Source organism: Onychostoma macrolepis, chromosome 11 (genome assembly GCF_012432095.1).
Source record: "Onychostoma macrolepis isolate SWU-2019 chromosome 11, ASM1243209v1, whole genome shotgun sequence".
In the NCBI taxonomy this organism is placed as follows: Eukaryota; Metazoa; Chordata; class Actinopteri; order Cypriniformes; family Cyprinidae; genus Onychostoma; species Onychostoma macrolepis.
The window spans coordinates 21,565,174-21,592,301 of NC_081165.1; the positions used below are offsets into that span (position 1 = coordinate 21,565,174).

Genomic DNA, 27,128 nt, shown 5'->3' on the forward strand with positions numbered 1-27,128 from the left:
AAAAAAAAAAAAAAGTGCGTTTGAGTTTGTTTATTCGGGCAACTCATATTTTAGTAAAATGACGATGTTCCCGAGGTTTCAACTGAAAAGTGACACTTTGATCGTTTACTTTTTTTAAATACAAAATAAGCACAAATCACAGATATCAGTAGTATATAACTTCATATGGGTTATAGTGTAATATGTACGTACATAAAAAAAAAATAATAATAATGAATTGTACTGTAGACATTGGTCACGTGGCCCTGACGTCACGTGCAGGATAGGTTGATGCGGCTTTGTTGATGCTACGTGGATGGGAAGTAGTTCTCGAGCTGCCTGCCAGAGGAAAGCTAAACAAAACAATGCGTAGAAGTCCAATTTAGAAGCCGAGTAACGCGAAGGCAAATAAAAATGTCGCCCAGTACGTCGTTTATTTATTTATATCATCGAATTTCATTTTAGCGGAGGATTATGTCAACTGCCAGCCAATTGTCAGTTGTTTTGCGAGCAGAATTAGCCGCCAAGCTAATGTGGATAGCGGCCTAACATACAAACACAACCCACTTGCTCCGGCTCTTAGTGTGGAACGAACCTGCTCTTATTTAGGATGCTTTTGATAATGTTGTGTTTTATGTAGCTTTCACGTTCACTGAGCTGTCACGCAATATGAGTTGGTTCAACGCGTCACACCTGTCGAGTTTTGCTAAACAAGCTCTGACAACTGCTCAGAAATCCATCGACAGAGTTCTGGACATCAAAGAAGAGGACCAGTGGGGTGACACGACCGAACCGACCTTTACTGGTAAGTTTAGTTATAAATTGGTTCACTTGATGTGGAAAGAAGACAAACATGTGATTGACAGTGCAGGGTGACATCATCAGTGACAATTACTGGGCTTCAGCATAACGTTAGTGATATAGTTATGCAATTTTACAGTTGTCCCCAAAAGTACACACACAAAAACATATTTTCAGTTGACTACATACATTTTTCGTGATTCATATCCCATATCCCAACTCACACGGAAACCCTTCCACACACACACAAAACAGACCTCACAAACCAAAGCAAACAAGAAAATCTTTCTTTTGCAAAACATGGAACAATGTGCAAACTATCAAATATTATCCTTATATTGTAATCATTACCGTCGCAAGTCTAACATGTTAATTGTGTCTGCTTAACTGAATACATGACAAAGCACATAACTTGTAGGCCTATTTATCTTATAGTTATATATTACCATATGGACATTAATTACAGCATGTTTCCGTATAGTAACATTGAAACATACATTTTTATGTAAAGCTGCTTTGAAACAGTAGGCCTGTGTGCTTTAAAAAAAAGTGCTATACAAATAAACTTGAATTGAATTTCCAAGACGAAACCTGAGACCACAAACAGCCACTAAAGAATACAAAGGAGTTTGTCATTTTGATGTAGGCTATTGTGTTTCCGAAGGTTGGATTTGTTGTCTTCTTGAAGCTTATGTTTATATTTATAAAATGTGTACGGTTGATTTAGTAGCTTTATACTTGAGTTATTTATTTTGTTATTATTGAACTGAATTGAATCAACATTGAATTGAACTGAAGTTGAATTTATTTCATAAGTGATGCATTCTACAACATGAAGAGTGTTATTTTCCTGTTTATTACTATGAATGTGCTTTGACAATCTTTATTGTATAAAGTGCAATATAAATAAAAGTGACTTGACATTTGAGTAACCTTTTTTCCAGATCCACTAGGCAAGCCGGTATCAACAGGATGGGGTATGAACCAGTGGAACTCGCCCTCTGAAGAACATACTAAAACTCTCCCTCCATCATCTGAGGCAATTACTAAGCCTGTCACACGGACCGTGGTTGACGAATCTGAGGATTTCTTCAGTGCCTTTCTGCCTCATGGAGACATACAAACTGTAAGCAACACTACAGTGGTGTCTGTGCCACCTGCCAAGTCAAACCGCAGACTGCGGGAAAAAGCAGACCAGGAGAAGGAGCTGGAAGTCAGTGATGCGCAAGATCAGACCGACCTCAGTAAACGCAGCAGCCTGGAAACTGTTGAGATAATGCCAACTGGGACAGAGCTTTTGGAGCAAAATTCATTCTCGGCAGAGGAGCAGTCACAACCAGAACTGGTTGTTCCAGTTGCGTCTGTTGCACCAGAGCAAGCTGCTGAACAGGAGACCAGCAAGGACCAGACAGAGACAGATGGCTTAGTTTTACCTTCAGATGTCACACTCACAAATGTACCTTTATCAGCTACAGAGGTTGAATCTGCTGGAGTGTTTGAACCAGCTTTGACCATCGAGACCAAAAATTCAGTGAAAACCTTGCCTGTCCCTCCTAAAGAAATCCTGTTAGAATCCAAAGACGCTAAATCAGAGGACAGACAAAGCGACACCCCGTCTCCCCCTGTTAGTGCCTTCTCTTCTGGTACTTCCACTACCAGCGACATAGAGGTTTTGGACCATGAGAGCGTGCTAAGCGAGAGCTCGGCCAGCTCCAGGCAGGAGACTGCAGAGGCTAAAGCTGGACTCCACTTAATGCAGGGCTCTTTCCAACTGCTCTCCGCTTCAACGTGCGCCGACTTCCCTCGTCTGGATGAATACCCAAAGCTCACTGAAAGCTGCGGCTCATCGTCTGATGCCTTTGAGCGCATCGACTCGTTTAGTGTGCAGTCGTTGGACAGCCGTAGTGTCAGCGAAGTGAATTCTGATGATGAGATCCCGGGCAACCGCACCTTAGCTTCCATCACGGCCGGACATTTGCCCGCTCCTGCTCAGTCAGCGCCACAGACCAATCAGAATGAAGAGGAGGTTATGACGGAGTCAGTAAATGACCAGTCGCTGGACGATAACGAGATGGAGGAAAGTGGCCGCAGTGCAACGCCAGTGAACTGTGAGCAGACGGATGAGCTTCAGGACCAGGGACCTGAAACTGACCTCTCACTGACCAGCCAAAAAACTGATACGAATGAAACTGTAATTTCACAGAGTACTGAGGAGAAACTAGGAGATTTTAGTCAGATTTCTGAGCTCCAAAAGGTTGGCCTTTTTCATAAATATTTATATAAATGATAAAAGATATATAATATAATGTAAGTATTAGATATGCCCTACCGTTCAAAAAGGGTGGTTGGTAAGATTTTTTTTAGTGTTTTTGAAACTCTCTTCCAGTGCTCACTGCATTTATTTGAGCAAAAATACAGTAAAAGCAGTAATATTGTGAAAAATTATTTTAAAAATAATTTAATATCTCTCAAGGCTTCAGTGTCGCATAATCCTTCAGATAATCATTTTAATATATTCGCATGGTGCTCAAGAAACATTCCGTCTTATTCTTCTTATCAATGTTTAAAACAGTTGTTCTCCTTAATATCTTTGTGGAAAAATTATGGAAATTTTGATACATTATTTTTCATTATTCTTCAAAAGAACATTTTTTTAGAGCTTTAGTAACATTATTATTTTTTTTGATCAGTTTAATTCTTTGTCACTGAATAAAAGTATTAATTTAAAAAAAAAAAAAAAAACCTATTGACCCCCATTTTTTTATTCATCTTATTTGTATGTGTCATGGAACTTACATTCTGTTCTTTTTTTTTCTTATCTCCCCAGATTATCGAGGAGCTCTCTAGTCGACTAGAGAAGAGAGAATCACAGTTGCTTGTGGTCAGTAAAGACAAGGCCAGACTGGAGGAGGAGTGTGACAATCTCAAAGAGTGAGTTAAGGAACCTGTGCTCCAGAAAACCATCTGCTGCTGTGTTTTCTTGAATGACAAATGGCTGTAATAACTAACTAGGGCATAGAAACAGGTGGAGGCAGCAACAATATTTACACAGCTTAGGGAAAACTGGACGCTGTGTTCACATACTGTTGGCAGATAAAAAGATTAGCTAATAAAAACCATCCACACCTTTCAGCATGTAAATGGAATAATTTCTTATTGTACAGATTCTGTGTAGTCTGGCATGTTTATGGTGTTAATTTCTTTCTATTAAAGGAGTTTCACTGCACTAGATGTTCACACAGTAGTGCTATAGATTCTTCTTTCTTATATGCCTATTGAATTAGAGTCTGCAATACTTGTGTTTCACAGTGAGATGATCAGCTTGAAGGAAGAAAGCTCTACTGTACAGTCTTTAAAAGATGAGTTCACTCAGCGTATAGCAGAAGCTGAGAGGAAAGCTCAACTCGCCTGCAAAGAGAGAGACATCGCCAAAAAGGTATGAATGTTTTAATGTTGTTATGGATTTATATTATTCTTCAAACCCCAGTCTTATTTTGCATTGAAATGCATCATTTGTCTTGGTCACAGGAAATTAAGGGCCTTAGAGAAGAATTGGCGAGCAGGTTGAATTCAAATGAGACTTTGGAACTGATAAGAGAGAAGGAGGAACAGATCCGAGAGCTGCTTGAAGAAGGTGTGTCTTTGAGGCTGTTTGATGTGTTCAGCGAGACCTGACAATATTCACATTGATTAGGATGATCGTATTGAGATAAAAACATTTATTGCTTCATCATTGCAGAATCTGGGTCATTATTAAGGGTGTGTTTTTTTTTAACTTGTTTCTTTTGATTAGGTGAGAAACTGTCCAAGCAGCAGTTGCAGCACTCCAACATCATAAAGAAACTGCGTGTGAAAGAGAGAGAGAGTGATACACAGATCACCAAACAGACCAAAAGACTGAAGGAGCAGGAAGAAGAGCTGAAACACTTGCAGCAGGTCAGGGACACAGCTTTCAAAGCTGTTAAGTGTAGTGAAGTGCATTCAGTGTTGAGTTCAAGGAATAGGTTACCCAAAAAAGAAAATGTTTTGAAACTTTACTCATCCTCCTGTCATCCAAGATACAGATTTTTGTTTCTTCATTGGAACAGTTTGGACAAATTTACCATTGCATCACTTGATCGTCAGTGGATACTCTGCAGCGAATGGGTGCTGTCAGAATGAGACTTCAAACTGCTGATAAAAACATCACAACAATTCACAAGTAATCCTTCAGTTAACGTTTTGTAAACTTAAACCCGCTAAAATCCTAGTCCTCTATCCATAATATTGCTTGCTTCAGAGAAAATTGTAACTTGTACTTTGGGCAGAAGCAACGGTTTAGAGTTAAAACCTCAATGATGGATTTTTGTTTTTTTTTACTAACACAAAGCTTTTTGCTTCACAAGATGTTAATTGACTGTAACTGGACCGGAATCATTTGGATTCTGATGGCACCCATTCACTGCAGAGAATCCATTGGTGAGCAAGTGAAGTAATGTTAAATTTCTCCAAATCTGTTCCAATGAACAAACAAACTAGGGCTGGGTGATATATATCGAACGCTTTGATCATGCGCATCTCGTCAGTAAAGCTGGTTCCGTGATTAGCGGTAAACCTCCATCACCTGCTTTCAAATGGAGCGGCATTTAATACACAGAGCCGTAGATCACTGACAAGCTGTGGAATATCGCGTTCATTATCGCAGATGAATCCTTCGATAATGAACGCGATATTATGTAGCTTGCCATTGAACTACGGCTCTGTGTATTAAATGCCGCTCCATCTGAAAGCAGGTGATGGAGATTTACCGCTAATCACAGAACCGGCTTTATTGACGAGATGCACATGACAATCGCATGCGATATATTGCCCAGCCCTAAAACAAACTCATCTCTATCTTGGATGGCCTTAGTGTGAATCAAATTTTCAATTTTGGGTGAACTATTCCTTTCATATGAAATGTCAGTAAAATGAGAAGAGAATGCTGAGGTTTGTTCAATGTTAATTGAAGGTTTTGGACGGTAAAGAGGAAGTCGAAAAGCAACACCGAGAGAACATCAAGAAGCTGAATTCTGTGGTGGAGCGTCAGGAGAAAGAATTAAGTAGACTGCAGACCAGCAGCGAGGAGCTTCAGGAAAACAACCGCAGTTTGCAAGCAGCCCTCGACAGCTCGTACAAGTAAATAAACACCACACACTTTACTTTATGCTAATATACACTCATTCACTGTCCCATTGTCACTGCCATTTGGGTGGTGGTCTTTCCCAGCTTGTTCATTTTTGATTCATTTTTTTTTATTATCTAGAGAGCTGGCGGAGCTGCACAAGGCCAACGCCACCAAAGATAGTGAAGCCCAGGAACTAGCACTGAGCAGAGAGGTACAGGCGAAAGAAGAGCTGAGTCTGGCTTTGGAGAAAGCCCAAGAAGAGTCCCGCTTGCAACAAGAGGCACTGGCTAATCAGGTGAGTCCATTTTAGTATTTTTTTTAAAACTTGTACTGTATGTGATCACATCATATTATTATTATTATTATTATTATTATTATAATAATTATTATTAATTATTTTTAATAACAGTGTTTAAATGTTTGTTTACATGTTTTGAGGAACTTTGTGTACTGTTTTCTTGGGTAACTCATCTACCTGTAGTTGCACAGTTTTATTTTAGTGGCTGATTAATCTCCAAATGTTAGCCTTCGTGCCTATCTTGACTCTATTTTTTTATGTTGAGGTGGCAGATCTGAGGCTGGCTTTACAGAGAGCTGAGCAGCAGCAGGCCAAGAAGGAAGATTACCTGAGGGAGGAGATCAGTGAGTTACAGCAGGTAACTAGAGCACTTTACTTCCTGCTTACAGGAATTATTGCACTATTCATTTCATATCAGCTGTTGTGTAGAAACCTAGACTTTTCAAGGCAAACAACTATGCTGATATCTACGTATTGTTTGTTGAAAGATTCGTTTCTCTGTTTTAGAGAGAAAAAGTCTCTAAATTAAATTCTAAATTCTCTATTATCTCTAAAAACCAAAGAGGTATAAAAAATTAAAATAATTAACAATTTATTTTTCTGCACATTAAATATGTACACAACTGATCAAATATTTTTAAAGAAATTACAATTTTTATTTAGCTAGGACACATTTAACTAGTCAAAAGTGACAGTTGTGTAAGGCGTTCTTTATTTGTTTTTCAAATAAATGCGTATTAAATCAGCATATTAGTATGATTTCTGAAAGATGATGTGACACCAAAGACTGGAGTAATGGCTGCAGTTAAAATAGAAAACAGTTATTTTTAATTTTAATATTTTATTGCAGTACTGTTCTTACTGTATTTTTAATTGCTGGGCATAAAAGACTTATTTAAAAAATCTTACTGACCCCAAACTTCAGAATGATAGTGTCAGTGAAGGTTATGCTGTATTTTTGCACTTCAACAGAGGTTACAAGAAGCGGAGACCAGAAACCAGGAACTAAGTCAAAGTGTTACATCCACAACACGGCCCCTCCTTCGACAGATAGAGAACCTCCAGGCAACGCTTGGGGCCCAGACAGCATCATGGGAAAAACTAGAGAAGAACATCTCTGACCGCTTAGGTGAGACTTGCTTGTTTTGATTGAGTATCGATGGCTTCTGTCATTTGCTTGAAACTGATGTTTTTAAACAATGAACCACATGTGACATTGTCCAAATGTTTTAACTTGTCATTTTCTTCTCTCAGCTGATGCCCAAGCCCAGCTTGCTGTTTCCGTAGAGAAAGAGCGTTCAGCTACAGAGGAGCTGCTAGCCATCCGAGCACAGATAGCGTCTTTAGAGTCTCAGACTTCCCTGTTGAGGCAAGAGAAGGGACGTCTGCAAGGGCAGCTGGATGCAGAGAGGATGAGGCGGGAAAAACTGGAGGATGACTTTAGCAGGTAGGAGATGTGTATAAAATTGAAAAAGAAGCTGCTATTTTAGGTGCCAGTACTGATTTCTCTGTCTGTAGGGAGCATGTAGAGCTGGAGAATCTTAAAGGAGAACATGCTCGAGTATTGGAGGAGGCCAAGAAGGAGAAGGTATTGTTTGTACCTTGACCACTATAAGAAAATATATACACACACATTTATTCTCAATGTCTGTATTATTTGGTCCTCTTCAGTTGCTTCTCACCAACCAACTTGAAATGGAGAAAATGAAGGTGGAGCAGGAGAAGAAGAAATGTTACCTTGCGCAAGAGGCCCTCAAAGAAAAGGTTTTGCATGAAAAGACCTGTTCTGAATCTGCTTAATTAATAATGTTTTCCTCAGAAATTACTTGAAATTACTTAAAGCTGCAGTCCGTAAGTTTTGCCTCATTGTCGCCATCTATATTTGAAAACCTGGAATTGCTGCTTTTTGAGGAATTATCTTCCTTGTGTGGGGTTGTGAGTCGGCACGGCTCCAGCGCGGATGAATCTAATGTTTTGAGGTGAATGTGTGGCAGTCAGTCACCTCACCGGTGTGGATATATTTACTGTACTTCGCAATCACAGATTAGTCTACGTCTTGGAATTTATGACCCAAATAAGAATTTTCACCTGATATTGTCATCTGAACAAGTAAGTTACAAGTCAGTCACGTTTGTTCTGACCAACTGAGGAAAAAAGCGTTACCATAAATCACGCTACCAATGGTGATTTAATCTAAAGATCGGTTAGCTCATATCACATCAAATCGTGCAAATTATTATTATTGTTATACTTTATTCTGGAATTAACAACATCAGCATTGCCTCACTATGAGTATAGCGTGTATTAGCGTGTAGATTTCAATTTCTGTACAGTTTAATCTAATTGTCATACCATTCGAATTTCATATTAAGAAATTCTTTTAACCCAAAAAGCAAACTATGCTCCCTTCGAACTGGTTTTCTTTAAAATACAAATCTTGTGTAAACTCAGGTATCTGTAATCGGAAGCACATTTAAAACTGGAATATAATTTAAATTCATTCACATGTGTTTCATAAACACAAAATACTTTCTGGATTACAATCCGCCATCAAAATGATACATTTAATTATTCCAGCTGAGAAAAGGCTATAAACGATGCGCCACCTGCAGCATCCGTACGTGCTATAACCTACTAGCCAGGAAAACTTGAATATTTACAGACGTGAAGTAATGATGCAGTGCCATACTCTTAATTTCCCACGGAAACCTAGAAAACATTATTATGAGATAACAGTTGTGAATCGGACTAAAGTATTGCAATAGTTTTGAACACTGGCTGGTTATGTACTTGCTCAAATATTGATTTCAGATCATTTTTAACCAAAAAAAGTTACGGACTGCAGCTTTAACCATTTTAAATGGGGTCCAAGATAAACGTTTTGAGTAGAGTAAAATCAACTAGTCTCTGTTTTTGTTTCATCAGGAGAGGAAGTCTCTGAGTCTGTCTGTGACTGATGCTCCAGCATCCTCCTCTCCTACACTGTCCCGTTCCAGTTCTGTCAGTGGGACTGAGCATGCCGGCTTACCTTCCTCCCTTTTCTCACAGGTATATTCATCTCACCCCTGTCCACACTTATTCAGATGCAGTGAAACTTTTCTCCTCCTAGATATCTCACATTCTGTCATCACCTCACCTGGCTTCTGTGTTTTTTTTCAGCAGGAGGATTCTCTCGACCATTCTTTCAGCACCATGACCATGTCCATCAGTGGGACTAACCTATATGAGGCAGCTCGACTGGGTGGTGGATCCAGCGTCATTGAGAGCCTGCAGTCTCAGCTCAAACTCAGAGAGGGTGAGATTGCCCAGCTGCAGGTATGCCTTGGTCTTTCACTAGAATTAATTCTGTGTATAATTACATCGTCCATGTTTATAACCAGATTGTGTTTTATAACTGGTTGTGGAATTAATGTTCTAATTTGTATTATAATTCTTTTGGTCGTCCTCAAGATGGAGATTGCTGGTCTAGAGAGAAGCCGCACTGTCATGGCAGAGGAACTGGTGCGATTGACCAATCAGAACGATGAGATGGAGAGTAAAGTGAAGGAAATCCCTAAACTGAAAGTGCAACTGAAGGTTGTTTGTGTTTAATAATTAAAAATATATAAATCTTTTTTTTTTTTTTTTTTTTTAATGCTCATCAAGGCTCCATTTATTTGATTAAAAAAAATACAGTACATGAATACATGATCTGTTTGCTAACGAGCACATTGGACTTTTATTCTGGTAGTTAAACACTAATCATATCTTTTTGTTCATCACAGGAGCTAGAACAAAGGCACAACACAATTCTGCAGATGTATGGAGAGAAGGCAGAGGAGGCAGAAGAGCTGCGTCTGGACCTAGAGGATGTGAAGAACATGTACAAAACGCAAATAGATGAACTATTAAAAAATCAAAAATAATTGACTCTGCAAATGGACTGACGCACACTAACTGTAAACAGAACTTCACATCTCAAAAGTGTTGGTAATAAAAGACCAAGTCATTTAAATCTATTTTATTCTGAGAGAAGAGTTCGTCCAACATATTTCAAGGATCAGTGATATAGTTATTTAAGATTCCTCTCACGGTTGTGGGATTTTATTTGATTTTTTTTTCTCATTTAATAAACATGTTTGGTTTAGGAAATTCTATTATGATCTTTTCGTGTATAGGTGTTTACATTTGGTGGTTTCTTAACTCTTGAATTTGCACAATGAAGTGAGACTTTATGAGTTCAGGCTTTACACGATTGGATTATAATCAGAATGAATGAATGGCTATATTTTCCTCTGATCTTCATCCTCTGGACTGCGCATCTTACTGGTAAGCAGTTGATTTGCTGTTGACTGTCTCTTTTCATTGTAGACAAGTAAATATGCTGTCCAGATTACTGCGGTGTGCCGCATCCTTAGTAGACTCAAAGTGAAGTTTTGCACTCGTTTTTATCTCATGCTGATTGAGTTTTAGTGATGAGGATGAGGGGATCCAGGAAAACTGTCATATTCTATGAGATATGATCCCTGTAAATCATAAATTACAGTCAAGACTGTCTGTTGTCAGTTTTATGCACACATGTAAATAAAGTAAGAGATATGTATTGGGCAGACTGAATTTGTTTTCCTGCTTTGTTAATGTTTATTAATTACTAAGATATTTTGAATTATATGGTAACTATTATTATTATTATTAATCTCTGTCTTAATTTGTTTCCCAGCTTTATTGTTTTTAATGTTTAACAATTCATGTTAATTATATAGTAACGAATATATTATTTATAATCTCTGCTTTAATTTGTTTTTCAGCTTTATTAATGTTTTTAATGTATAATTACTAAGATATTGTTTTTAATTATATGGTAATGAATGTTATTATTTCTACTACTATTATTCATTTATTTTACAGTTGTTGTTATATTAACATACATATTATTAATCTCTGCTTTAATGTTTTCTAGCTTTATTAATGTAGTTACTAAGATATTCTTTAATTATGTAGTAACAAATATGATTATTATTAAGCTCTGCTTTGTTTTCCAGCTTGATTGTTTTTAACTTTTTCATTTAGTATTTTTAGTTGTAACGATTATTATTATTATTATTAACTGTTGAGCTTTCTCGGACATCTACAGCACATAATCGCGGAGAATGTATCCCCCCCCCCCAACAGTGTAAATTTAGGATCTACTCTTGCGCCCTCTTGCGGTTCTTAACTGTAGCACATGCCGGCTGATAGTTTCCGGTAGTATGGCGACTGCATCCCTAAATGCACCCACTGCTTCTCCTTAGTTTCTCCAAGGAGGTAAGCATATAATTACTTTTTTGTTAGCGCTCTGACTTTTTTCACTTTAGCTATTTCCGAATTACTAAAAGTCAAAATAAATTGCATTTACTATTTTTGGCATGTGTGTTTTGCGGTAGAAAAGGCAGCAGATATATTGATAGATTGATGCTGGGACAGCTGTGATAGCCTCTGACCCTGGCAACGTGTCAAGTCTTTGTGGTTGCTGCGGTTCCCGACTTAGTTTGCACTATTATTATTTTTGTTGTGTGTTATTTTGGCATTGTTGTGTGTCGTTGCATGGGAATTGCAGCTCTATAGTTTGACTGCTTCCTTTAACCAAGAAAAAAAAACTTATGGTATCACTAACTTTTACAATGTAGTACAGTAACTCAGAGGTTTAAAACCCAGTACATTTACTCTTCTGCAGGATTTGTAATTGAGCTGCAACATGAAGCGTATGGGATCGGAGTACAGTGCGTCTTTGTTAATCTAACTGATCTGCTCAGTCTAGACAGATCGCATTAGACACTGCATTTAGACGTTACGAGTCTAATAGATCAACAGCGCGTGCTAATCATACAGTACAGCTATTGTTACTACTGTAAATCATAAGTAATTAACAAGGCATTTATTTTAATTAATGCCAGAAGCTTGTCAGAATCTTTCTGTCATCGTCTATATAACACAATGAGTTTTATTGTAAACTTTGATTAGTTAATGGGTTCATTTGGAGTTCTCTGGTCGCATTTGCACACCTGGTTGTGTTTTTCCTCCCCAAGGGTTTTTAATAATCATGAAATCTGTAATTACGTTGTCATAATTACAAGGCAACACAAAGAATGTAGTAATTTTCTCTTGCAAAAAAATCACCATAGCTTCTACCTAAATATCAGTTATAAAGAGAAAATATTCGTTTTTATTAATATACTAACAGTATATTCATTTATAATTGTTGACAAATCACTTTACTAGTAAATGACACATTACACATGTCCCATGACTTATTTTTAAAGTCAGAAATCTTATGTTTATGCTGTGGTAACTATTTATAACTATGTTTTATTTGATCAAATAGTACCTAATATAAAATTAATCTATTATGAAAAAAAGGTTTCATTTAAAAAAAAAAATTTGTACTGTAAAAAAAAAAAAAAAAAATACAACCCAGCATTTGCTGAGCTATAATTAAAGCTCGATTTTATTTTTATGTATGTATGTATGTATTTATTTATTTATTTAATTTCATTTTTTTTTTATATTTAATGTTAATTGCTGGAAAGTTACAAAACCACATACAACAAACTAGGTTGTTAATAATGGTTGTAATAAAAATGGGAAATGAAACAATTTTAAAACTTGCTTTTACAGTATTAATAATGTGTGTGTAATTAAGAAATGATCTGTGATCAATTGTGAGCAGTGAATTTATTTTGGCTGATTCTATTCAGATACACTGTGATAATGCTGATGAAAAACAATAACAGACTTGGGCAATATGGATAAGTAAAATAGTTAATGATCTTACAGAGCATTTTTATATATCTAATCTGTCAGAAACTAGAATTTCATAATGATTTTATATAGAAATCCTCACTGCTGTGGTTTAAAATTACCCCAGATCAGAGAATATATTACATGCATCATTTACGTCATAACTTATATATGTCTGTAATTCCCACGGTCCTTGTGCATCAGCTATGAGCAGAATGCATACTTGTTTTTCTATTAATTTCCCTCAGTCCTGGCCTTATTGCTTAAACAATGGAAGGAAAAAGGTCACTAATATTTCCTGTGGTAGGAGTTCCACATGGAGAAAGATCCGTTCATTTGCAGGTTCCCACACTATGGTTACTTCCAGAGCTTTGGTGTTTGTCCTCCCCTGTAAACCATTCGTTTTCTTTCTCTAGACACTCTTGTGTGCTCTCTCTCTCTCTCTGTGTGTCTCTCTCTCTCTCTCTCTCTCTCTCTCGCTCTCTGCCTTTCTCATAAATGATTGTAGGTGCTGAGAGCCAGTGTGGTTCCTTCCATGTGGCTTGAGGGACTATGCTGCTGCTGGTAGCTCTGTGCCTGGTCTGCACTTATAAAACCATCTCCGCCGCAGACAGCGGGCAGGACAGCAGCCGCACGCCACAGCTGGACTACAGCAGCCTGGCGCTGCCTCAGCAGCATATTCCTTTCTTTCTGCACAACAACAAACGACTGGCCAAACTCTGCAAGGAGGACCTGCTTTGCCCTTTTAAAGTAAGCTATTTTCTCTTGTTTCTGATGGAATGTCTGCTGAAGTTGGTTTAAAAATCAGTGGGATATTTTCCAAGGACATTGTCATGCGTCAGCTATAATAGTTTTCAAACGGGGCAATGGAGGCTGTTCATTTTGGCCTCTGTTGCTTGTGACTTTATCACTAACATTTAATGTTGTGCATATGCGGTAGGTGATTATAAACAGGTTGTTCTCTTAGCTTTGTGTGTCTCTGTTGGCTGGCAGGATGCTCTGCTGCTCAAGAAGGCCTGCTGGGGTTATGAAAAGAGCTGCTCCCCTGAGCACATGTTCAGCTATCCTGTGTGCACCAGTCTTGACTCGGGATGGTATGCTTTTCTTTGCTGACCTACTCAAAGAAGTCAAATATGTACATTTTTTTAAACACTTTTATATTTTCCTAATCACATGAGGTTAATGAATGATGACAGAAATGATATTTAAGCAGATATTTAGATACCAAGCAGTATTTGCCTATACCTAAACAGTTATATTGTTAAATATTTTTATGATTTAAAAGAACTGTTTTCTACTCTAATATATTTAAAAATGTAATTTATTTCTGTGATGGCAAAGCTGAATTTTCAGCAGCAATTTTTTCAGTCCTCAGTGTCACACGATCCTTCAGAAATAATTTTAATATGCTGATTTGGTGCTCAACGTTTCTTATTATTATCGATGTTGAAAACAGTTCTGCATTTTAACTTGTTCAAAACTTTATTGTGAAGTGTTACCCAGTTATGTTTGTGTAAGAAACACAACTGTACACATCATGTGGGGGAAATGTTATTATTATTTGCTTTTCTCTACTAAAGAGCGTTCTTTAGAGACTCTGAGTGCTTCATCAGTTTGCTTGAGTTATTCTGATGTGCTAAACGAACAACAGGAAATGTGTGTGTGGCTGAGAGTGAGACAAGAAGTGTTATTTTTGAGACCCTATATCAGGGGTGTCCAAACTCGGTACTGGAGGGCCGGTGTCCTGCAGAGTTGAGCTCCAACCCTGAAGCAGCTAATCAAGGTCTTACTAGGCATACTAGAAACTTCCATGCAGGTGTGTTGAGGCAAGTTGGAGCTAAACTCTGCAGCACTGAGTTTGGACCGCCCTGCCCTATATGCTCACTTCTAAGAAGATGATTTTCATTAGAAACTCATCTATGGGACATAGTTAGATACCTTAAATGGACACGTATGTTGAATATGCATTATGATTGGATGAGATAGAAGCATCCTGATTTGATTAGAGTATAAATGCTGAGTCGGGTTTTTTCCTCTTTGTCACACTCTGCAGCCAACATGAATGACTGTATGACTGTAGACCATTTTCTTGCAAGAAAATAAATCTTCAAAAACTTATCTCATACCTTCATTGAAGTGGACAATTGCCATGACAAAACATGTTGAATATTTATATTTTTGAAGAGGATGTATATCACTGCTGTCACTATTTGAAGCCTCATGTCAGCTGGAGTTCTCTCAACTGTTGTTGAAGTTCACTTTCTTTACACCTGTGTCTTACACACTTACTTCCTTATTTTGCTCTGCAAGCTCTATTTCCCATAGAAAGCAAAGTTGCGTTCCTTTTAATCCAACACTAATACAAGCTAACACAAGTCTGAACATTTGAGCACAGCCTATTCTTCCACTGTGTCACTCAAGCGCTTCAAGCACTGATAACAAACTTTATCTTAGGACTTTCCTTTCAATACAGAGTCTTTTGCGACTCCAAATAGTGCTACTGTTTGTTGTCTTTCTTTAGGGCAAACTCGATTCAGGCAGCCCAGGAACTCTTCTGGAAGCAGGCAGATTTTGGTTATGTGAGGGAGCGTCTCAGTGAGATGAAGACTTTGTGCAAGCCGTTGAGTCCTGTGAGTTTTCTTCTCCTTCATTCTCTACCTCTGTGTTCTTTTTCACCTCATTTGCTGTAGCTGAAGTTCTTGGCCCACCTCCAGAGCTTTGAGCCAATGAGCACTAAGGGCTGTTTTAAATATCACTGCTTCAACATGTCTAAACAATGCTAGAAACAAACATGCAAATACAAGTTAAAAACCATTTTTTTAAGGGTGATTCCTCTCTGAAGTGCACCAGTCATATGCGGTTCTGCAGGGCCATAAACCTGTACCTGGACCTGAGGAGTCCCCGCAGAGGTCATGAGAGGTCAGTGGACCTCCTCTAGGATTGTTTGAGGTCAAGGAAAATGCAGAACTCTGATATTGTTTTCTGTTTGGCAGAACTGTGAGAATTTCCTGTTTAAATGAGCTGTCTTTCTTCCTTTCTCTCCATCTCTCTTCCTCTATGTCACTGCAGGTATAAAGAGGATTTCCTGGAACGGGGTGAGATTGGTGGTCACTGCAGCCTTAATAGTAAAGCACTAGCCGCAGAAGGGACACACAAGAGTCCTCTTCAGTCTTGGTAAATAACTAATGTCCAAAAAAATTGATAATTAAAAAAAATTTAATGGTTGTTTTTGTGTTAATATTTTCATTACGTGTTACACAACATTTAACAACTAAGATTGATAAACTATATATATATATATATATATATAGGGTTTGGGTGGTCTTGCATATGTTTCACTCGGAGACACTCTATATATATATATATATATATATATATATATATATATATATATATATATATATATATATATATATATATATATATATATATATATATATATATATATATATATATATATATATATATATATATATATTGAGTGTCAGGGTCAGAAAACCTAAAAAAAAAAAAAAATTGTCAAACAGCACCTACATCACCACATGTTGTTTGGAAGGGTTTCAAGAAACATTCTTCTAGCTCATCCAAAACAAACTCCAGACACGACTGGAACTTCAAATGGGACTGGCTTCTATGGTCAGATGAAACTAAAAATGAGCTTTTAGCAGCAAACACTCAAGATGGGTTTGCTGCACACAGATAAAAGTACCCCATGTGTACAATGAAATATACTGCTGTATTTTTGATGTTGTGGGCCTATATTTCTGCTGGAGGTCCTGGACATCTTGTTTAGACACATGGCATCATGGATTCTATCAAATACCAACAGATAAAAAATCAATAAGTGACTGACTTACTGAAATCTTATAATGGGCCATGTTTGGATCTTCCAACTGTACAATAATCCAAACACAAACCTCAAAAACAACACAAAAATGGGTCACTGAGCACAAAATCAAGCTTCTGATATGGCCATTCCAGTCCTCTGACCTGAACCCTATAGAAAATGAGTGGTGAACTGAAGAGAAGAAGCACCAACATGGAGCTGGGAATCTAAAGTGGTCTGGAGTGATTCTGGATGAAGGAATGGTCTCTGATCTCTTGTCAGGTGTTTTCTAACCTCATCAGGCATTATAGGAGAACATTTAGAGCTGTTAAACTGGCAAATGGAGGTTTCAAAAAGTATTGAATAAAAGGGTGCCGTTAATTGTGGCCAATGTGTATTTGAGAAAAACATTTATTTCATAATGATAGTTCCCCCCATTTTAAATTCTTATTCTCCGATGAAAGGTTAGATTTTTGTGAATTTTTTTTAATAAAAGATCAAAAGAATTAACAATGCAGATTAATTTTCACAGCCTTCTTTGATCATATTTACCAAGGGTGCCGATATTTTTGGCCATGACTGTATATGCAATTAATTATTGAGGTAAATGAATGATATTTTAATACAAACTTTGAAAAATGGGGTCAGTAATGTATTTCAAAAATCTTAATTTTATTCAGCAAGGATCCATTACATTTCTTACATATTTATCAAAGTATCCTGAAAATATGTACTATGGTTTCCACAGAAATATTAAGCAGCACAAATGTTTTCAACATTGATGATAATAAGACATTTTTCTTGATTAGCAAATCGGCATATTAGAATAAATTCAACTTTGCATCACAGGAGTAAATGACATATTTAAAATATGTTCAAATATAAGTTAAGTTACAAATGTAAAAACATTTCACAATTTTGCTGTATTCTTGATTAAATAAATGCAGTCTTGGTGAGCAAAATAGGCTTCTTTCAAAAACATAAATTACCATTCTCAAACATTTTAATAATGTATATGTGCTAATATTTCCTGATATTTATGCCCCCATTTTTTGTCATCGTTTACTCACCTCATTTGTTGTTCACCAAAAAATATATTTTGAAGACTGTTCATGCAACTCTTTTTCATATAATAGATCATGATCATTGGCTTTCACTTCCAAAAAGTGCCATAAAAATGGCCCATACAACTTGAGTAAACAGACTTTTAAGTACAGTATGTGTTGTTTTTCTCTCTCAGGTTTGCTGAACTGCAGACATACTCAGAGCTTGACTTCCACCCCCTGGATGATGGCCATTGTGATGTTATAATTGACAGACCAACCGTCTTCATGAAGCTGGATGCAGGTGACAGTTTTGTGAAATTTTTTATTTAGAGTTTAGAGTTTTTTGTTTAGTCTTCACAAAAGCTAATGTTTAAAAAAAGTGCATGTTTTGCTCGTCTTTTACAGGAGTGAACATGTACCATCATTTCTGTGACTTTGTCAACCTCTACATCTCTCAGCACCTCAACAATTCCTTCAGCCGTGACATAAACATTGTTATGTGGGACACAGTAAGTATTCATTTCTCTTAAACACACAAACTTTGTTTGCTTCTAGTATGTTCTTCAGTAAATCAACCAGAGAGCATTTCTTACAAACAGGTGTTTCTTACTTGTCAGGGTCAGAAAACACTGTAACAAAGTTTGCTGTTTAAACCGACTGCCACAGTTTCAGGAGGTGTGCAGATCCTAAAAGAGAAAGATAAAAAGGAAAATGCGGGCTGAAAATAAACCTTATCCTGCCTATTGTTCACATGCTGTTATTTCAAGGGTGAGGAAGAGAAGGAAGAATGGAGGGGTGTGGAGAAAGAAGGAGACTTCTTTTTATAATATTATATTGCATGTGTCCAGACTTTGAATGGTCATGTTGGATTGTAGTTTTAATAGAAGATGAAGAGAGATTATGAAAGGATCAGAGTTTGTGTAGTGGCCGATATTTTGAGTATGCAGAAATGTCAATGAGATTTGGTTTCATAAAGCTATCATACAGTACTGTTCAGAAGTTTGGGGTCAGTAAGATTTTGTTTTTCAAAAAATCTTGTGTAATATAACTTGTGTTTGTTTTACTTGTGTTTTTTTTATTTGTTTTTGCCATGAAAATAGCCCAAGATGCTGACATGGCGTTAAATAAATTATACTACTACTACTACTACTATTTTGTTTTTCAGAAAAAAAAAAAAAAAAGGGTTTCCTTCCATAAGGAGTTCCATAAAGTTACAGTAAAGACATTTATAATATTTAAAAAGATTGTTGTTCTATTAAACTTTCTATTTAGAAAATAATTTTGAAAGAAATTTCTAATTAATTTAACATTTAAAATTATAATTAATAAAAAGTCTATTCCAAAAATAGGAACAATTAAGCCAAAATGTAAAATATGTTGAAAATGCACTCATCCACAGGCCAACCAAGATGTAGATGAGTTTGTTTGTTTATCATAACAGATTTGGAGAAATGTAGCATTACATGACACCAATGGATCCTCTGCAGCAAATGGGTGCCGTCAGAATGAGAGTCCAAACAGCTGATAAAAACATCAACAAGTAATCCACATGACTCTAGTACATCATGTCTTGTGAAGTGAAAAATAGTGGGTTTTTAATAAACTAATCCATCATTAATAATTTTTAACTTCAAACCGTTGCTCGTCTGATAAGGAGAGACATATGCACAGACCAAGCAGCGTTTACAAGAGAAGACGGTCCAAAATTATTTTAAACAAATATGTTGGTAGATTTTGATGTGAGAGGACAACATGGAATGGAAATGGAAATGTTTTTATTGTTTATGGACTGCTTAATGATACATTTATTTCTTTTCACTTCACAAGATGTTAATTGATGGACTTGAGTAATGTTGATCACCTGTGGATTATTGTGACAATTGCATATTTATCAGCTGTTTGAAGTCTTATTTATTTTGTTGTTTTCTCTATCAGAGTTTGTATGGATATGGAGACCTGTTCAGCGAAACGTGGCGGGCTTTTACCGATTATGACATCATTCACCTCAAAAACTTTGACTCCAAAAGGGTAAAAGGCATTTGCTCCATATCACTTCACATTTTTCTCAGCATCTGAGTGTTTTTGTGTTAATTTAAAAGTGCGTTGTTCACAGGTGTGTTTCAGAGACGCATTTTTCTCACTCCTTCCAAGAATGCGATATGGCCTTTTCTACAACACTCCTCTTGTATGTATCCTACACGCCTCTGTTGCTCTCATTTGTTTCTTTTTTTCCCCCCGTTTAGCATTTGTTCATCTCATCATGTTCATCTGCTGTCATCTGTCTATGTTAATGCGTCTCTGCGTGACACCGGTGGATGCTGTGTGTGTGATATAGAACATTTGCCTTGTGTGAGACTGAACTCATCTGGTGCTGTCGCTCAAATCATCCTCATATTAATGATTGTGTGCCTCTGCCCTCTGTGTGCAAATGATGTAAAGAAGATTTAACTGACAGATGTATGTGTGTGTGTGTGTGTGTGTGTGTGTGTGTGTGCGCGTGTAATTTGATAGATCTCTGACTGCCACAGCGAGGGCCTGTTCAAGGCGTTTTCCCAGCATGTACTTTATCGACTTGGTGTCTCACAAGATGGACCGAAGGTAAACATACTTGAATCCACACACACACAAATACAGATCATGATTTGATCCCTGTATTCTCATAGTAGCATTGAGAAACAGTCATACTCTCTGAATGAAATACTAAAATATATGAACACAATTTATATGAACTGTTTTAATGCATTAATTTTGAAATTATGCGCATAAACTCATCCATCTCATCCTCCTGACATAAACTCGTTGATTTTTTGATATTTTATATTTTTATTTATATAATTTTAAATAAACAATTATTATATTAAAATTAATTATTATTATCATTATTATTTATAAATTAATTAAATTATAATTTCATGTTATATTATTTATTTTTATTTAAATATTAAAAACTCTTATACTTTTAAATAAATAATAATTAATTTATAATTGTACGTTATATTAGATTAATTGTATTTCTTATACATTTAAATAATTATTACATGATAATTGTTATTTTTATTCCGTTTTAAATATACATTTAAATTATTATAACTTTTTGAGTAATTTTTAAATGAATGTCATATATATTGTATATATGTATGTGTATACAGTCATGGCCAAAAATATCGGCACCCTTGGTAAATATGATCATAGAAGGCTGTGAAAATTAACCTGCATTGTTAATCCTTTTGATCTTTTATTTAAAAAATTCACAAAAATCTAACCTTTCATTGGATAATAATAATTTAAAACGGGTGGAAAATATGATTATGAAATAAATGTTTTTCTCTAATACACATTGGCCACAATTAACAGCACCCTTTTATTCAATAATTTTTGAAACCTCCATTTGCCAGTTTAACAGCTCTAAATTTTCTCTTTAATGCCTGATGAGGTTAGAAAACACCTGACAAGAGATCAGAGACCATTCCTTCATCCAGAATCACTCCAGACCCTTTAGATTCCCAGCTCCATGTTGGTGCTTCTTCTCTTCAGTTCACCCACTCATTTTCTATAGGGTTCAGGTCAGAGGACTGGAATGGCCAGCAGAAGCTTGGTTTTGTGCTCAGTGACTCATTTTTGTGTTGTTTCTGAGGTTTGTGTTTGGATTATTGTACGGTTGGAAGATCCAAACATGGCCCATTATAAGATTTCTAACAGAGTCAGTCACTTACTGATTTTTTATCTGATGGTATTTGATAGAATCCATGATGCCATGTGTCTAAACAAGATGTCCAGGACCTCCAGCAGAAATATAGGCCCACAACATCAAAAATACAGACACGTCCTCTTCCAGGCAGTTTCGTAACATTGTATGTTGATTGGAAATTCTTAATTATTGCCCTGATGGTGTAAATGAGAATTTTCACTTCTCTAGCTCTTTTCTTAAAGCCACTTCACTAATTTGTGAAGCTCAGTTATCTTTTGCTGCACATCAGAAATATATTCTTTGGTTTTTCTCATTGTGATGGATGATTAAGGGAATTTGGGTTTGTTTTCCCTCCTATTTATATTTCTGTGGAACAGGAAGCCATGGCTGGATAATTTCATGTTCATAATCACCCTGGAGTGCTCAAAATTGTGAATATGAATGGGAATATACTTCAGAGATATTTTACTCATAAGAATTTCTAGGGGTGCCAATAATTGTGTCCAGTGTGTATTTGAGAAGAAACATTTATTTCATAATGATATTTCCCCCCATTTTAAATAATAAAAAAAAAATGTTTTTTAAAGATCAAAAGGATTAACAATGCAGATTACTTTTCACAGCCTTCTTTGATCATATTTACCAAGGGTGACGATATTTTTGGCCATGACTGTATATGTGTGTGTGTGTATATATATATATATATATATATATATGTTTGTGTGTGTGTGTGTGTGTGTGTGTGTGTGTGTGTATGTATACATATATATATATATATATATGACATTCATCTCAACATTACTGCAAATCCGCCTACTCAAAAAAAAAAAAAATAATAATAATAATTTTAATGGATGTTTATAGTGTAGTTATATGATGTACTTTTTAAGTTATTGATATGATTACACTATCTGCCACTAGATGGAGGTGTTGGACAACTTATTCTTTTATTGTCTTTGTACTTGTCAATAAGGCCCGGTTCTTTCTTTCCCCATATTTACTTTCTCTTTTCCCTCCTAAATAAAGGTTTAAATGATACATTCCTATACCTGAAACTGGATTATGAATGTTATAAAATATATTATAGCCTATATATTCATATTAAGAAACAAATGTGTGTTGAAATATGAATGAAATCTGTGATGTCCTCCTGCTCTGTCAGGAGGGCCAAGTCCGTGTCACACTGTTGGCAAGAAGCACTGAGTACCGTCGGATAATAAACCAGCAGGAGGTGAGTGCTCTCTCTCTCTTTGCTCATCATTGATTTATCACTCTGCTTCCGTAACTGCCCATTTAAACTCTTATTTGCTGGAGACCCCTGCTTGGTAAAAAGCCTTGATTTACTTGGCCTCTGTCCACATGAGTTTGAGGTCTCGTTAATCACCCTCTGAATCCCTGCTGTGTGTATGTGTGTGTGTGTGTGTGTGTGCAGCTTATCAATGCCCTGAAGACTGTGCCTTTATTCGAGGTCAAGCTGGTGGATTACAAATACAAGTGCGTGATTCAGTCTATGTTGGTTTTAAATGTATCGATTTCTTTGGAGAAGGTGGAGTTCGGTGCATGCGTGATTGAATGCTGATGTGTATTTGTAGGGAGATGCCGTTTCTGGAGCAGATCCGCGTCACGCACAACTCTGATATCTTCATTGGGATGCATGGAGCTGGACTGACCCACCTCCTCTTTCTTCCCGACTGGGCCGTCATATTTGAATTGTACGTGGCTTTTGTATCTCTCTGCTTTCTTAATGATCTGTGTGGACAGCCATACAGTCCACTGTCAGTCTGAGGAATGTAAATACTTCTTCACTTTTACTAAAGCACTTTAAAACCCTCTGCGTTCATATAAACAGTTCTCAGTTACAGTTTACAGTGTTTAAATAATGTTTATATCATTTCTGAAGTCACACTTTGAACATGTTTGTAGTATTAACGCAACCAAACGGGTTATTTTGAGCTTAGAAACTTTTAATAAACAACGTTTATTCCCAATGACTCTTCAAAGAACATCAGAAACCGCAAAGTGGGCGATCGGTGCAGGTTTTCCCAATGACTGATTCTTACAATTTTATCATTAGACTCCCCTGACAACCATCAATTGTGAACATTTGGTTGCATCCTTGCACTGTAAAAAAGTGTCTTTCTGTTTCTCTACTGATAAATGAATACATCACGATTCGCTTCAGGGCGCTGTTTTTCCTTGACACCTATCTGCACGTGTTAAGACATATTCCCCAGTGTTCATCTGTGCGCCTGACACTCATGTCATGTTATACATCTACCCAATACTCATGTGGATGCAGTCAAGCTTCTGTGCTGTACGATGTATTTTTTTAATGTGTGTTACGGAGGAGGGAAGCATCTGACTGTGACAGTGAAATACAGCCTAATTAAACAGTTATCCATCAAACGGAGTCTGTGGAGGCTTTGTGGGCCACCGCCTGCTAAGTTTGGGACATAAAACATCCCTCTTTCTGTATTCCACAGGTACAACTGTCAAGATGAGAGCTGCTACCGTGATCTGGCCCGACTGAGGGGAGTCCATTACATGACTTGGCAGAAAAGGGACAAAGTGTTCCCCCAGGATAAGGTGAGGAGAGCACACACAACACTGTCTGGATTCACTCCAGTTTACTATATTTAATCCCAGTATTCCTATGTGCAGTAACATTCACATTCAGTTTAAGTCATGTCAGTACCTTCAAACTAGTGGCATAACTTCCTATTAGCAAGCTATACTATCTATTTGAAAAAATTCTATATCATTTCTATTAATTATGATATTACACACTACCAGTCAAAAGTTTTTGAACAGTAAGATGTTTAACGTTTTTTAAAGTAGTACATTTTTACTATTTAAAATAATTTTTTCTATTTGAATATATTTTAAAATGCAATTTTTAGCATCATTACTCCAGTCACGTGATCCTTCAGAAATCAGTCTAATATTCCGATTTGCTGCTTAAAAAACATTTATTATTATTATGTTGAAAACAGCTGAGTGTAATTTTTTTCAGGTTTTTGATGAATAGAAAGTTCAGAAGAACAGCATTTATCTGAAATAGAAATCTTTTGTAACATCATAAATGTCTTTATCATAACTTTTGATCAATTTAAAGCATCCTTGCTAAATAAAAGTATTAATTTCTATAATTTCTTTCCCATAAATAAATAAATAAATAAAATTAATTATACTGACTCCTACATTTTGAACGGCATAGTGTATAACGTTACAAAAGCTTTTTATTTCAAATAAATTATGATCTTTGGATCATTCTATTCATCAAATAAACCTGAAAAACGTTGATATCAATTGATAACAATAATAATAATAAAAATAGAAAAATATTTCTTGAACAGCAAATCAGCATATTAGAATGATCATGTGACAGTGAAGACTGGAGTAATGATGCTGAAAATTTAGCTTTGATCACTGGAATAAATTACATTTTAAAGTATATTCAAATAGAAATCAGTTATATTAAATGGTAAAAATATTTCACAGTATTACTGCTTTTGCTGTATTTTGGATCAAATAAATGGAGTCTTGGTGAGCAGAAGAGAATTCTTTCATTCTTATTGTTCAAAAACTTTTGACTGGTAGTGTGTATATATAAAATGATATATTGTTTACTGATATTTTGTCCTGTCTTAGGGTCATCATCCTACTCTTGGGGAACATCCTAAGTTTACAAACTACACTTTTGATGTAGAGGAGTTCATGCGGTTAGTCCTTCTAGCGGCTGAACATGTGACCCGGAACCCGGCATGGCGCGCAAAACAGGCCCGAGATGAACTCTAGCCTGTAAGACACAGTGCTTTCTTGCCAGGACGATAGATGAATGCACTCCTACCAAATCTCTGCACTCTGTAAATGTAGCCGTGATAATGAAAAGCGCATGGCTAATATGTGAAAACACATTTTAAATTCACAAAACAAAACAAAACCATCTGCTCTGTTACTGATCCTCTAGCTGTTACGTTCTGCACGTGGAGATGCTGAGTACCTTGTTGAAGGACTCCGATGTATTGGTTTGACATGTTGATGTATTTTGTGTGGTCTAATATACCTCTCCTCAAGTATATGTGGGCTTATTTTTAGAGACTACACTTTAAAACATGACTTGAGTGCAGCTTTTATTTTTCTCCTAAAGGCAAAGGTTTGAATAAATTCCAGGTCAGTAGATCATTACAAGGTTGTAAGACATTTTTAAACGGCACTTTTAGTTTGAAAATCAAGTGATTGGGTACTGAAATAATGTTGAGGTCACCCACATAGTTTGGTAGCATTTTTTATAAACGTCAAACCACATTTAAAGCACTTTTACTTTGTGTTTTAATGCATTAAGGCAAAGGAGATCAAGCAGCTTCATATTTATTACAGTGTCAGTTACTTTTTAATTTGTATTCAGTTAAAATAGTCATTTTGTAAATGTTAAACTATGTTAAGGGATTCATGACTCCAGTCCTGTTGCACTCCTTGAGATATCGGTTCAGTATTGCGCCATTTTATAAAGTATTTTTTTTAATATCAGTGTTAAGATCCTCAGACCCTTTAAAAAGTGGCTAAACGGTAACAAAAGTTGCGGAATTTTTAGTGCTGGTTTGAGTTGAAGACAAAGTATTTAATAAAATCCTATAATTATATTTCAAAAGTGTGTGTTTTATTTTTTTGCTGTTTTTGAAAATATCTGTTTTGTACAAAAAAAAAACTCTTTCTCCTTACTTATTCCTTCCCTTGCTAGCTTGTACTTATTTAAACAATGCCTGCGACTTGGTGTTACAAGCACTTCCTTTGTCGGATTGCCTCTTCAAGATGAATCGCTTCATGTGTTCCCCAAATTGTAAGTCGCTTTGGATAAAAGCGTCTGCAAAATGACTAAATGTAAATGTATTTGAATGGTTTTGTAAACTGAAATGAAAAACATTTTTGTGTATATGATTGCATCATCATTCTCACATATGTGACCCTGGAGCACAAAACCAGTCTTAAGTCACTGGGGTATATTTGTAGCAATAGCCAAAAATACATTGTATGGGTCAAAATTATCGATTTTTCTTTAATGCCAAAAATCATTAGTATATTAAGTAAAGATCATATTCCATGAAGATATTTTGTAAATTTACTACTGTAAATATATCAAAACGTCGTTTTTGATTAGTGATATGCATTGATAAGAATTCATTTGGACTACTTTAAAGGTGATTTTTTTTTTTTTTAACAAACCATACATCAATGGAAAGCTTATTTATTCAGCTTTCAGATGATGTATAAATCTCAATTTTGAAAAATTGACACTTAAGACTGGTGTTGTGGTTCAGGGTCACATATATGGACAAATAATGACAAATACAAAAAAACTTTATTTCGGATCACTAGATGTAGCCTTTATGCTAAATCGGGGACTTGAGGACAAAAAAAACCTTGTTTAGACCAATATTCCCAAGTTGTTTCAATCATTTTGATTAGGAGAAAATTAAGAATATTCTTCAATAAATTGCCAAATTTAAAAAATACATTTCAATTTCATATCCATAGCACCCAGAGACATAGGCAGAAAAAAATTAACATCTAAAAAAAACCAAAAATGT

At 36.1% G+C, this 27,128-nt stretch overlaps 2 protein-coding genes across 6 annotated transcripts; both read left to right on the forward strand.

Annotated features, from left to right (window-relative positions):
• Positions 1–260: 260 nt before the first annotated feature.
• Positions 261–10,813, forward strand: tmf1 (TATA element modulatory factor 1). Of its 2 annotated transcripts, none has more exons than XM_058792222.1 (17): positions 261–784; positions 1,725–3,034; positions 3,608–3,711; positions 4,090–4,216; positions 4,309–4,414; positions 4,574–4,716; positions 5,771–5,937; positions 6,065–6,221; positions 6,490–6,582; positions 7,197–7,353; positions 7,479–7,671; positions 7,743–7,812; positions 7,896–7,988; positions 9,150–9,272; positions 9,387–9,539; positions 9,675–9,800; positions 9,989–10,813. In XM_058792222.1, exons 1-17 carry the CDS (start codon positions 649–651, stop codon positions 10,127–10,129), a joined length of 3,399 nt encoding a protein of 1,132 aa, XP_058648205.1. In that variant the 5' UTR covers positions 261–648; the 3' UTR covers positions 10,130–10,813. The 2 variants fall into 2 exon arrangements, with proteins under 2 accessions (XP_058648205.1, XP_058648204.1); XM_058792221.1 differs by having other exon boundaries at positions 262–784; positions 9,384–9,539.
• Positions 10,814–11,417: 604 nt separating this feature from the next.
• Positions 11,418–26,183, forward strand: eogt (EGF domain-specific O-linked N-acetylglucosamine (GlcNAc) transferase). 4 transcript variants are annotated; one of them, XM_058792071.1, is made up of 16 exons: positions 11,418–11,507; positions 13,489–13,730; positions 13,974–14,074; positions 15,502–15,610; positions 15,805–15,899; positions 16,050–16,154; positions 18,047–18,153; positions 18,258–18,361; positions 19,788–19,880; positions 19,966–20,037; positions 20,364–20,450; positions 22,703–22,771; positions 22,973–23,034; positions 23,133–23,252; positions 24,024–24,126; positions 25,192–26,183. In XM_058792071.1, the coding sequence occupies exons 2-16, from the start codon at positions 13,533–13,535 to the stop codon at positions 25,336–25,338; spliced, it is 1,572 nt and encodes a 523-aa protein (XP_058648054.1). In that variant the 5' UTR covers positions 11,418–11,507; positions 13,489–13,532; the 3' UTR covers positions 25,339–26,183. The 4 variants fall into 4 exon arrangements, with proteins under 4 accessions (XP_058648054.1, XP_058648056.1, XP_058648057.1 ...); XM_058792072.1 differs by having other exon boundaries at positions 11,444–11,507; positions 11,627–13,730; XM_058792073.1 differs by lacking the exon at positions 19,966–20,037.
• Positions 26,184–27,128: the final 945 nt, after the last annotated feature.